The 13,535-nt window shown below is 44.5% G+C and overlaps 1 protein-coding gene across 4 annotated transcripts in view; it reads left to right on the top strand.

Moving 5' to 3' along the window:
* LOC146057955 (cilia- and flagella-associated protein 337-like) overlaps positions 1 to 11,159 on the top strand; it is a 91,158-nt gene extending 79,999 nt beyond the window's left edge. For 3 of the 4 annotated variants that reach the window (XM_083169837.1, XM_083169836.1, XM_083169835.1), the window contains exons 23-24: positions 178 to 266; positions 10,454 to 11,159. In XM_083169837.1, the coding sequence (XP_083025963.1) occupies positions 178 to 266; positions 10,454 to 10,536 (172 nt within the window). In that variant the 3' untranslated portion in view covers positions 10,537 to 11,159. The remainder of the gene's footprint in view (positions 1 to 177; positions 267 to 10,453) is intronic. The other variant, XM_083169838.1, reaches the window with a different exon arrangement.
* The last annotated feature ends 2,376 nt before the right edge of the window (positions 11,160 to 13,535 follow it).

Below are 13,535 nucleotides of genomic sequence, written 5' to 3'. Positions count from 1 at the left end.
TGCATGTAATGTCAATGTAATGTATGTAATGTCGTCGTCCCCCCCCCCCCCCCCCCCCCCGTTTCATCCCTGCTTGATGCTGCACTGTAATCCACCATAAAATCCTAGGGTGCACAAGCACACATGGCCAATAAAGTTGATTATATTCTATTAACAATATATCAACCCAATCTTTAGGCTGGAGGTTATAGAGGACAAAGAAGTGGTCTTGACGGCATCTGTAGACTGTGCAGTGAGGCTCTGGAGCATCAATGGAGAATTTATAGGTTAGTGATGGTTTTTCTTGTCACACTTACCGTGTATGTTGTAGATTGGCTAGTAATATAGCCAGGGCGAATTTAGGGGTCAGGCCACCCCTAGGCACTAGTTTGGAGGGGGGTGGGATTGAGATCTGCACACAAAAGAAGAATTTAGGTTACCCTATAGAATCAGGGTGTTCACCGCTATATTGTTTTCTACTAGCGGGGGGTGCTATCCTGTCGACTAAATGAGGTAATTTTAGTGAAAAAGAGAAAGAAGAGTAGTCATGGATGCACACCACATATATTTTGTATTTATTAGGTCTTAATGGGTAATATTTATGGGTTTTTATATCTTATGTGGGGAATCCTTTTAATCTTTATTGTGAATTGGATTCTGGATATGCCCACAGTAGTTTGGCGAAATACAAGAGGTTAAAATTACTTACATACAACAAATACAAACATTTAGTGATGAAGATAGGAATGGGTGTACAACATTTTTGTCCCCCCCCCCCCCTATTTTAATGTAATCATATATGTATATACATTGTTATTTATATATTTCATTAAAATTTAACTCTAGCCCACCTTAATATTTTTTTAAGCACTCTGGGCTGCTCACTGTACAGATGACCCGGAGGGAGGCACTTATTAGTACAGTGATTAGCAGTGTCTCCGTCAGTCTCTCTCACACTGTGACTGACTGAGTGCAGGGAGGATCTGCGCGCCGCTCAGCTGCCAATAGACTGTGTGTGTGTAGAGTAGCCAATGGGCGGGCGCCGGCAGCAGTGAGCCTGAGCCATTTCCGGATACACAGGGGGATTGTCGGACCCAGCCACTAAGCGGTGATGTAATGTGCATGGCAGAGTGGGTGGGCAGTGGCGGTTGACGAGCAGCGCTGCCGCCAACATATGATAATTCATGTCTGCGGCGGCGGCGGTGGCGCTCCTCACTCGCCGCTGCCCACCCGCTGTGCCATGCTGCTATTTACCAGAATGACAGCCTGCCTGCCGCCCTTAAATGGTGCCGCCCTGAGGCCGGTGCCTCACGGGCCTAGGCACAAATCCGGCCCTGAATATAGCATTGACAGGAGTGCTACTACAATTATCTGCTAAGGTGCCCTCTTACACAAAACACATAGGTGGTTATTCAATGTGTGACAATATTTTAACAGTCAGAAATCCCGACACACACATATTCGATCAGCGTGTTTTTCACGTGTTTTTCATCTGTCAGATCGTTTCTGACAGTCAGACACTGAAGAACGATTATCGAAATGGTCGGTACTTACGACTATAAAAAATGTTCCGACAGTCGGAAAAAAGATTGCATACCTTATGCAGGATTTTGGATTACCGTGGGTATGCTCTCTATACCTGTGGTATATAACTATAAAAAGACTGGTTGTGGGGTTTTCAGCACAGAAAATCCTGTGGTCTTCAGTTGCCTCTTGGGCTCCCAATGGCCTCCCCTTCATCTCAAACAAGAGGGGGAGGGGGCTTCTGAGAATCTCCGGGGATGTTGGAAAGCCAAGGGCACAAGAAATGCTGTGAGGCAGAAGGGCTGCTGGGAAATGTAGTTCTCTTAGCGACTGGCTTCAGAGGGATTACACTCATACAGATGACACACATTGGGAGAGGCACACACATACCCCTTTCACACTGCGAAAAAATCCGGGTCAGCGGCATGTCAGACCCAGATCTGCGGCGGTATAAATGGGGTCAAGCCGTGTCCATTTACACAGGTCCTCCACCTAGGTCCTGACCTGGGTAGAACATGGTTAGGACCCGTGTAGAGGCCGGTGTAAATGGTTCCGCTGCGGGTTGAGGCACCAGCAGCGGGATCCGTGCATGGCGTGCAGCGCTTGGAAAGCTGTCCCGGTATAAATGGGGTCAAGCCGTGTCCATTTACACAGGTCCTCCACCTAGGTCCTGACCTGGGTAGAACATGGTTAGGACCCGTGTAGAGGCCGGTGTAAATGGTTCCGCTGCGGGTTGAGGCACCAGCAGCGGGATCCGTGCATGGCGTGCAGCGCTTGGAAAGCTGTCCCGGTATAAATGGGGTCAAGCCGTGTCCATTTACACAGGTCCTCCACCTAGGTCTTGACCTGGGTAGAACATGGTTAGGACCCGTGTAGAGGCCGGTGTAAATGGTTCCGCTGCGGGTTGAGGCACCAGCAGCGGGATCCGTGCATGGCGTGCAGCGCTTGGAAAGCTGTCCCGGTATAAATGGGGTCAAGCCGTGTCCATTTACACAGGTCCTCCACCTAGGTCCTGACCTGGGTAGAACATGGTTAGGACCCGTGTAGAGGCCGGTGTAAATGGTTCCGCTGCGGTTGAGGCACCAGCAGCGGGATCCATGCATGGCGTGCAGCGCTGGGAAAGCTGTCCCGGCTGCTGTGGGCCACAGCTGCTTCTGTAACTCGCAGCCAGTGGCGGGGTCCTTGCGGCTGATGGGAACTAGTGGTGCTTCCCATCCACTGCAGAGACCCCGCGGCTGCAGGGGGGGGGGGGTGTTAAAGCAGCAGCCGCGGCCAGCATCCCCTCTGCCCCCCCCTCAGCAGCCGCAGACACCCCCCTCTTTTTGCAGCATCTGGGGACAGCTTCCCCCCTCAGCAGCCGTGGACAGCTCCCCCCTTCACACATAAGAACAAATTACTGGGTTGAAAATTTCTAGCCGGTAATTTGCTGAATAACAGAGGTATTTCTTCTGTGTTAAAGGGTCATCCTTATGGCAAATCCTGGGTCTCTTTACGACCAGGGTTGATCCTTTCACACAGAAAAAGACCTATGTAATTCACGAAATTAATGGGTAGAACGGCTTCACCCATCTCATCAAGATCTGGCAATGTGGTCTTCAGATAATGCAGACACATTATTTATCACATTGATGTCTAGAAGATTATTGGCAGGCATGTCGGTACTTTGGGATTGGTTGATTTCAACATATTTCTGGCAAGCCCTAAATCTTAATTTGGCAGGTCATTTGTGTCAGTATTGGACACTAACACTGCTACATAAAGTGGGATTTGTGGAAAATTCTTTATTGGAATTAATCTACTTTACAAGTTGTACAGACTCTTGCCATCATTATTCCAATTTAGAGACTGGTTTTATAGACCAATATGAATATTATTAAACTTTTTAAAGGTGACATTGACTATGTCGCTGATTATTGTTTTTACATATTTGTGTATAATTAAAAATGTATTTTTTAGCTAGTAGTTTGCACTCTCTTATTAAATAATTGATCTTGCTGAAGTAATATTTCCAGGTTACTAATTAGAAGCAGCAGATCAGTGGAGCAATAACTTTCTAATTGAGATATATTAAGCAATTGTGCCCGATATTGTGTGTTTTTCCAAATACAAATTTACAAATAAAATACTGCTGTAACTGTACCATGACCATTTTTAAATAGGTCTATCATTGCGTATCTGCCTAGTTTAAGGCACTGGACCAGTTATTATTTATTAACAGTTTCTTATATGGCGCATACATATTCCGCAGCGCTTTACAGAGTATAGTTGAACATTCCTCAGTTCCTGCCCAAGTGGAGCTTACAATCTATATTCCCTACCGCATGTACACGCACACACACAGACATTCTAGGGTTAATTTTGTTGGAAGCCAATTGGCCTACCAGTATATTTGTGGATGAACATTCAGGAATTAGTACAGTACGTGTAATTACCAACTGCACTGATCAGGAACTAGCACAGTGCCTGTAACCTTAAAATTCACTCATCTGATCAGGAACTAGCACAGTATCTATAATCTCCAACTGCACTGATCAGGAACTAGCACAGTATCTATAATCTCCAACTGCACTGATCAGGAACTAGCACAGTATCTATAATCTCCAACTGCACTGATCAGGAACTAGCACAGTATATAATCTCCAACTGCACTGATCAGGAACTAGCACAGTATATAATCTCCAACTGCACTGATCAGGAACTAGCACAGTATATAATCTCCAACTGCACTATCAGGAACTAGCACAGTATATAATCTCCAACTGCACTGATCAGGAACTAGCACAATGTCTGTAATCACTAACTGCATTGATTGGATCAGGACAGTGTCTATTGGAAGATTGTCCCGGGTCCAACGGTCCGGGTCTTGACCAGGGTACGGTCGTGGGTCCAGGGGCAGTGTGAGCGGGTATCCCGGGGAAACACGCCCAGCGCCACCCCGGCCCTGCCTCTGGATTATGTTACAGTTTTATGCCGGGTCAGGCAGCTAGGTGTGAAAGCACTTGCAAGCCCAGTCACACCCAGCTTGCAATCGCTTTCCAGTGTGAAAGGGGTACAAGTCCATCTACCCTGTTTTGTGTGCATATTTTTGGGGGGTCGGAAGGAATTTGAGGATTATACCCCTTTTCTATTGATGAGCCTTAATATATTATATTTAATTACATTAATTTAATGCATTTTATGAAAATCAATTTATTAACAATGCATTACCCCATACTAGCTAACCTTTCCCTTCCTGGAGCTCAGCTATATTATCCATGCAACTATTTTTATTTGAATTGAACAGCTTTATTTATCTGTACATAGCAAAGTTCCCAACTACAGATGGTAACACAAACCCAGCCTTACTGTCTCCGTTTTTTTTCATGCTCTTCCAGGTACAATTGGCCAGGCAGACCCCCTGGATGCTCCAGAAAAATGTTCTGGGCCAAGGGAGGAAAAGAGTCGAATTATACTCACCGATAATTCCTTTTTCTTCCTAGAGATCCCATGGCAGCCATAACACTGGGATGTTCCCTTCCCCCATAGAATTTGACAGGATCATTTTTCTCTAGGACCGCCCACCTTGGGTATAATAGCCTCCTCTTCCTCCTCCATGTCTTTTCATGTCTCCGAAATATAAGTCCTGGAGAAAAACATATAACACAGGGAGGGAAAAACCAGTGGCTGCCATGGGATCTCTAGGAAGAAAAAGGAATTATCGGTGAGTATAATTCGACTCTTTCTTCTACGATCCCCATGGCAGCCATAACACTGGGACATACCCAAGAAAACACACGGGAGGGCTGAATGCTGCATGAATTTTTTTTTTTATATATATATATATAGAAGTCAATCGCCCAAAAGAACTTCCTGTAACACATGCGTCCCAAAGTGGGCAGAAGAAACGTTAAGTGAATAATGGTTTGAGAAAGTATGGATAGATGACCATGTTGCTGCTTTACAAATCTCAGCTGTTGACGCCTTCGCCTTATTTGCCCAAGAAGTAGACACTGCCCGGGTAGAGTGTGCCTGTACAATGGAAGGTGGCACCTTGCCCTCTTTCTTGTAAGCGAATAAGATGGTTTCTCTAATCCAACGAGATATGGTCTGCTTCACTGGAGCTTTGCCCTTTTTTATTCCTTCTGGAATTACAAACAGGTGCTTTGTCAGCCTGAAGGCCTTAGTTCTTCCAAGGTACAGCATTATCCCTCTAACCAGGTCCAATGTGTGCCAGACCTCTTCATCTCTATTTTTTGGCTGAGGGTAGAAATCAGGCAAAGTTATCTCCTGATTCAGGTGAAAGGTTGACACCACTTTAGGAATGAAGTCTGGATGTGTCCGTAACACTACCCTATCAGGGAATATTATCAAATATGGTTCTTCCATCCATAGAGCTTGAAGCTCACTGACCCGCCGGGCCGAGGTCACAGCTACCAGGAATACAACCTTCCAGGTTAGAAATTTTAGTGGACAATCTTCCAGGGGTTCAAATGGATCTTTTGTCAACACTGTCAGCAGTAGATTTAGGTCCCAGGGTGCCACAATTGATTTAATCGGCGGTCTGATTCTCTTCATCGCCCTGCCGAATCTTTTGACAATTCTCTCTTCTGCTAGAGGTCTGTCTAATAACACACTTAATGCTGAAATCTGTGCTTTAATCGTTGCTGTGGCTAGTCCCATCTGGAACCCTTCAAATAAGAACTGTAACACTTGATCAGTAGGAATATTCATAATGTCACCTTTAAACTGTCCCCAGCTGATAAACCTATACCAGGTTTTATAATAAGCCTCCGAAGAAACTTTCTTCCTGGCTCTCAGCATCATCTCAGTCACTTGTGGTGATAAATTGTGCCTCTTTAGAATCTGCCGCTTAATTTCCATGCCTCGAGTTGTAAAGTCGCCGGCTCTGGGTGTAGCATAGGCCCCTGATTTAGGAAGTCTGGCCTGTTTGGTAATTGCCAAGGACCTTGTATCGCCATCCTCAAGACATTCGAGAACCAGGCTCTTCTCGGCCAATGTGGAAGTATTATCAGTACTAGTACTTGGTCTTCCCTGATCTTTTTCAGTACCTTGGTTATCATTGGGAATGGAGGGAACAGGTACCCTAGCTTGAACTCCCATCTGGTTGAGAACGTGTCTAATGTCCTCGCCTGCGGATGATAATACTTTGCATAGAATTTGCTCACCTTCCTGTTCGAATAGGTGGCCATCAGATCCACTTCCGGAGTCCCAAAGATCTTCGTTATCTGGAGAAACACTTCGCTGTTCAGCTCCCATTCTCCTGGTAAAATAGTCTTGCGACTTAGATAGTCTGCTATTACGTTCTTTTTGCCTGGTATATATACCGCAGAGATTGACTTTAGGTTCTCCTCCGACCACGCCATGATTTTTTCTGACATTCTCATCAATTTCAGACTCCTGGTCCCCCCTTGATGGTTTATGTGCGCAACTACCGTCACATTGTCGGACATAATTCTTAGATGTGTGTCTCGGATCTTGGGCTTTAACTGACACATAGCCTCCCAGACTGCTTGCAGCTCTCTGGTATTGGAAGAGTTTCTTGTTTCTTCCTTGGACCATATTCCTTGGACCGAAATCTTTCCGAGATGACCTCCCCATCCTAATAGACTGGCGTCCGTCGTCAGAACCAGAAACTGTGGGTTTTCTAAACTTGAGCTCTTGTTCTCCAAGTCCTGAATCCACCATTTCAGAGACTGTTTCACTTGGCTCGATAACTTCATCATATGATAATCTTTCAGGCCTTTTTTCAGCAATGGCAGTAAGAACCACTGAAGTTGTCTCGAATTCCATTGAGCCCACGGTATCACTTTTATGCAGGAGACCATCATTCCTAATAACTGTACTCCTTTTATTAAGGGAATCTTCTTTTCTTGCAAGATTTATTGAATTAAATTCTTCATCTTCATGCACCTCTCGAGTGATAGAGCTACAGAATACTTTCTGGTATCTACCCTGACCCCCAAAAAAATAATATTTTTGGTTGGTATTAACTGACTTTTGTCCTTGTTTATTACCCATCCGTGGTTTTGCAGGGTTCTCATGATCAAACTCAGACTTTGCTTCACCTCTTCTGCTGAGTTCCCAGCTACTAAGAAGTCGTCCAAGTATGGCCATGTTTGGACCTTCATTTTTCTCAGCTCCGCCACCAGCGTAATCAGTACTTTGGTGAAGACTCTCTGGGAAGTTCTCAACCCGAACGGGAGACACGTGAATTGAAAATGCTGACCGGCCACGTAAAACCTCAGGAATCTTCTGTGTTCTATACAAATCGGGATGTGGTAATACGCATCCTTGAGGTCGATCGATGCTAGGTATTCGTCTGGTCTTATCCCGGCTACTATGGACGGAAGACATTCCATACGAAATTTTATCTTCTTGATAAAGCAATTCAGGTCTCTGAGATCCAAGATTGTTCTGAAACCTCCATTGTTCTTCTCCACCAGAAACAGATTGGAGTAGAACCCCTTTCTGTGATAAATTTCGGGCACTATTTTGATCGCTTTCTGTTCCAGTAGTTGATTTATCTTGGTGTATAAAGCTGACCTTTTTTCTCTCTCTGAAGGTATTCTGGATATCAGAAATCTGTTTTGCCACGGAATTTCCAAGAATTCGATATGATAACCCTGTTGGATTATCCTCAGCACCCATTTGTCGGTTATGGTACCATTGATCCTTGAATTGGAGAAGTCTGGCTCCTATCACTGTCTCTTGCATATAGTCATGATCTTCCTCCTTTGTCAGGCTGGAAACGCCCACGAAAGGGCTGACGAAACGCTTGCCGCGAAGTATTAGCTCCGCCTCTCCTATAGTAGGGCCTACCAGGCCTGTAGCTTCTGGAATCTCTATAAGACTGTTTAGCCGTACTTGGATAAGGAAAACGATTTATTCTGTCCTGTGGGAGACGTACAGATTTCCCTCCTGACAATTTTTGTATCATTGTGTCCAGGTTTGAACCGAATAGGAACTTTCCTTCAAACTGTAAAGTAGTCAATTTGTTCTTAGAGTTTGCGTCAGCGCTCCAGGGTTTCAGCCACAAGGCTCTCCTTGCTGTTACACCTGCGGCCATAGTTTTTGCCGCAAAAGCAACCGAATCCAGCGAGGCTTCGCATAGGTAATCTATGGACTTCTGCATAATGTCCAGACTTTTCAACACATAGTGTTTGGAAATTCTTTCCTCTATGTCTGTCTGCAGGTTGGATGCCCACAATCTCAGCGCCCTAGATACTGACGCTACTGCCACAGTAGATTTAAGTGATCCAGCAGATGCTGTATGAACCTTTCTTAACCCATTCTCAATCTTCCTATCCATTGAGTCTTTAAACGCTGCTGCGTCCTCTACCGGGATTGTAGATTTTGAGGTAAGTTCCGCTACAGCAGCATCTACCTTGGGGATAGAGCACCATCCCAGAAACTCGTCATCCTTATATGGATACATTTTCTCAATTCGGTTTCCAAGGGTCAATTTTTTATCCATGTTTGTCCACTCCTTGGAAATGGTCTCCCTGACCATTTTGTGAACTGGGAAAGTTCTCCCCTTCTTCTCTCTATCCTCAAATAAGGTTTTTTTTGCCTCCGATGTTCCCGGTTCTTCTTTATAATTCATTGCTTTATAGATATTTTTCAGCACATTTTCAACTAGCTCCAGATTAAAAGATCTCACATCTTCTAATTCCCCTTCATCTGTGGAATCCTTTCTGGCACCTTCTATTTCTTCAGCTGATCCTTCCTCCTGGCTAAACTCCGCCTGGGCTCTGGATCTTTTCTGTGACTGCGCAAACTCCTGCTTCGACACAAAAGACTCTCTCATCCAATCCAGAAGTTCTCTAAGGACATCTGATTTCTTTTCTTTCTTCTCCATTCTATCTTGGCCTGCCTCACAGTCTCCACATAGGGATTTCTTCTGGGCAGAAGCAAAAGATTTATCACATGACATACAGTTGGTCTGTATAAATTTCTTTTTGGCTGTTCTTTTCTTTGGTATAACAGATACTTCCTCATTCTGTTCTGCAGACACACTACAAAAGAAAAAGTACTAAGTACTAATCTGTAGATACACTATAAATAAAAAACAACTAATGCCCAAAAACCAAGGGCTTACCTCTGAGGGGCATTATCCGGCTTATGGGGAGAAGGCACATCCATGATGCAAACCGCAGTCACACAGCCAAACACTGGAAAACACAGTGTAAAGCATGCTGTCCCATAGCGTCTTTAAATATGGCGCCTAACCCATAGTTCCCTGGTTCACCTTAATTCCGGATGACCGAGTGGAACCAACATGCTTCTCCTTGTTTCCGCGGGGAAGCATTTACCGCCCGTCCTCCGGCGTCTCAGGCGGAAGTGACGCACGCGCACACTTCCGCCCCATCTGCCTAATGTGTTTGGAGCATACAGACGCGGCTTCCAGCCGGTCCGCATCTACTCCACGTGGAGCCATGCACACAGCCCTGCTGCTGCTCTGCGCTTTCTCAAGATATTTCAGGTACTCACACCTTGGCTCCAACGTAGGACTCCCGGTATTACACTTATATCCGACGGTATATTAGGCAGGGATTATGCACTAACATAACTAAAGCTAGTTAGGCATCTCTTCTCCCCGGGGAGCCACCCCTTCAGCTCCATGCTGCGTGAGGTAACCCTGATTGAAACAAACATAACAGCCTACTCTGTCCTAACTCTAACGGAGACAGGAAAAAAGACATGGAGGAGGAGGAAGAGGAGGCTATTATACCCAAGGTGGGCGGTCCTAGAGAAAAAATATCCTGTCTAATTCTATGGGGGAAGGGAACATCCCAGTGTTATGGCTGCCATGGGGATCGTAGAAGAAATATAGATTCCTTGTCACAGTTCATATTAAAAAGAACCTCTGCAAAAATATCTTGTAAATTTTATAGCTGAGTCTCACAAACCCAGTGGTTCTGTCTCACAGATTATTTTCATGCTCTTCCAGGTACATTTGGCCAGGCAGATCCCTGGATGCTCCAGAAAATAGAACTGAGCATGCCGAGGACCCCAGTTGAAAAAACTTTTTAAGAACACAAAACACCATCAGCCAAAAGGTGGAGTATCCGAAACCGTATCCCCAGCAAGTAACTGCCAAACAGTGGCACATTTCTGATTAAGTTCACCGAAAGAAAAAAACAAAAAAACTGTTTTCACATAATTTTATTCATTGCATTAAACAATTTATTTAAAAAGTTGTTATGATAATCTGAGGTAACACTTGCTCTGACTGGCAGGTCTGCAAGATGTTGATTACAGCCTGAATTGTGCTTCTATGGCTGAGGTGCATGGACTAGAAAATGCAACCTTGTAGACAGACTACACATAGGGTTTGTGACCTAGCCACTATAATGCGAATCTATAACCAAGGTATTGCTGCTGGTTCTGCAACCTAACTGCCTATGCAAGACAGTGGCAAGGCTAGACCCATATCTCCAGCATCTGCTGTGAGACAAATCAGATACACAAATAAGACACGTTAGCATGCGGTTATGCCCTAACCGCCTCCGTGATTCTGTGGCTCCACAAGACCTATGGATATAGCTGGCGCAGTGACAGTACCAATGGCGGATTGTAATGAAAGGTGTGACTTCATCCACAATGTGTGGGGACGCCACTGGTACTCACAACACCCTTGGACAGAAGCTGGACACAGACAAGATTTCACAAACTGGATACAATGGTTCTCAGGCACAGGCAGGATTTCACAGGATAAAAGGTAGGTATGCTCACTGGAATACTCATACACAGGCTGGAGCAATCCAGGACACAACTGCTGCACTGAGGTCCGAGATCCACAGGCTGGAGGACATAACCAGTAGCTAGGAATAGAACCATGCACTAGGCATCTCTTACATCAGTTGGTAATCACCAGATACCAGGAATATCACAGAAGTATCACAGGAATATTACCAGCAGGGTTGAGTAGTCAGAGCAATGACGAAATACCAAGTAGCGGCCAATGACAAAAGCAAAGCTATTTTCTTAATTTGATGGTTGACCTTGGAGGGTTGAACACAAATCCTTGAAATGGGGCTGTGCGATAAAAGCGAATGGTATATGCGACAGCAGGATGTGATCTGTGGGTTTATTTCAGTAGTGGTAAATCTGAAAATCCAGCTTCACATAGGAAAATAGCCATCCAGGGCATGAGCACTTTCGGTGCAGCAGATGTACACCTGCTGCAACGAGATCCAGAAGTTTGCAAAAGGGTCACACTATGGGTCTAATTAGAGGATTCGCAATACAGTTGATTATCGAAGGACTGTGCACGGGCAGTGTTGACATTGCTCATAAGCAGCAGAATTTTGCAAATACATATCTGTATGCATAGCAGTCGTAGTGTGATTGACTTGAAGCCAAAGTTTATGGGTGGAAACCTGGCATTTTCTGGATGTGTTTGTGAAACCACAGGAGTACCCAGGCATATTTTGAGTGGGACACTGACGTCAGCAATGACCACTTCCTGCCTGGTTATTTAGGAGATTAGTGTAAAGTCCTGTACACATGCATCGATTTTTCCCGATTTTCGATTCAATTTTGCTTATAGAAGTAAAATCGAATAGAATCCTAAAAGAAATCGAATGGTTTTTGTGTCACTTTCTATTCGATGCACTCTCCCGTTTTCACAAAATCGAACAGAAAAATCTACAGTTCAGCCAAGGAAATATCGAATTCAATCTAGTAAATCGAATGTGTACAATGTACCATGAATGTATATCGAATTCGATATCTAATGCAAAAATACAGATCTAATGCCAAATTGAATGGAAAGATCTAATGCCAGATCTAATAGAAAATCAAATCTAACATCGAATCAAAAGCAAATCAATGTGTGTGTACAGGGCTATTGGGGCAGATGTATTAAGCCTGGCAAAGAGATAAACTGGAGAAAAAGTGGTAGGAGTTAACGCACCAGCCAATCAGCAGTGTTTGAAATATGACAGTTGGAAGTTGATTGGCTGGTGCGTTATCTCCTACCACTTTTTCTCCACTTTATCTCCAGTTTATCTCTTCGCCAGGTTTAATACATCTACCCCTTAGTCCACATTTCAGTCTTGTCAGTGGATGAAAAAACTGTTCTTGGAGGGAGGTATTTAATGTATTTAAAAATGTCTGCTACTTAAAATAGCATAGCAAGCCACTGGGCTTCTAAACATGTTTCAGCCAGCTTAAAGTAAATTTAAAAAAATGAAAAATTAAATTACTCTTTCCTAAGTCCCCCCCCCCCCCAAACTTAATCCAGTGGACCTTCCAGGAATCGGGAAATGGGTCTCCCAAGTCCTCTCTCCCGAGGCACGTATAACTACTTTTGTGACCAACTTAAATCCTCCTCCAATAGATATACAAACTTTTACATAGGGCGGATCTATCTTCCAAACAATGACATTTAACGGGCCTTTCAGACACTGCCGGATACTCTTAATATCTGGCTGCTGAAGAAGGCATCATGCATTGATTTAGGGAGTGCTATCACATTCAACGGTTCTGAAAGGAACTGAGGGGTAGATTTATTAAGCTCGGTGAAGTGATAAAGTGTCTGAACTTTATTACCAGCCAGTCAGCTCCTACCTGTCATTTTTCAAACCAAGCCTGTAGTTAAGAGCCGATTGGCCGGTGATAAAAATCAGACACTTTATCACGTCACCGGGCTTAATAAATCTGCCTGAGTGATAATGTGCCTGGTACTTTATCACTGAACAATCAGCTCCGAACTGTCCCTTTTTAAACCCAGCCTGTAACAGTCAAGAGCTGATTGGCCGGTGATAAAACAACAGGCACTTTATCACTTCTCCTCCCTTATCATTGCTTCATACATCTACCCCTAACTCTCTATGGCACTGGGGTCTTGGGTATACCATTTCACTGCACTGCATTCTAGGTACCTTGTGGATATTTGGTAGATCAACCTGATATCCCCAAGGTGGACAAGAAGCTGAAATGGCTAGACCAGGGGTTCCCAATCTTTTTTTAATCACGGCACCCTAGAGTATAAGAATTTTTTTCGCGGCACCCCTAGGCCAAATTTA

This window comes from Crinia signifera, chromosome 2 (assembly GCF_055691185.1).
Source record: "Crinia signifera chromosome 2, ASM5569118v1, whole genome shotgun sequence".
Lineage (NCBI taxonomy): Eukaryota > Metazoa > Chordata > Amphibia > Anura > Myobatrachidae > Crinia > Crinia signifera.
The sequence above is the reverse complement of the archived record's forward strand: the minus strand, read 5'-3'. Positions and strand labels throughout refer to the sequence as shown.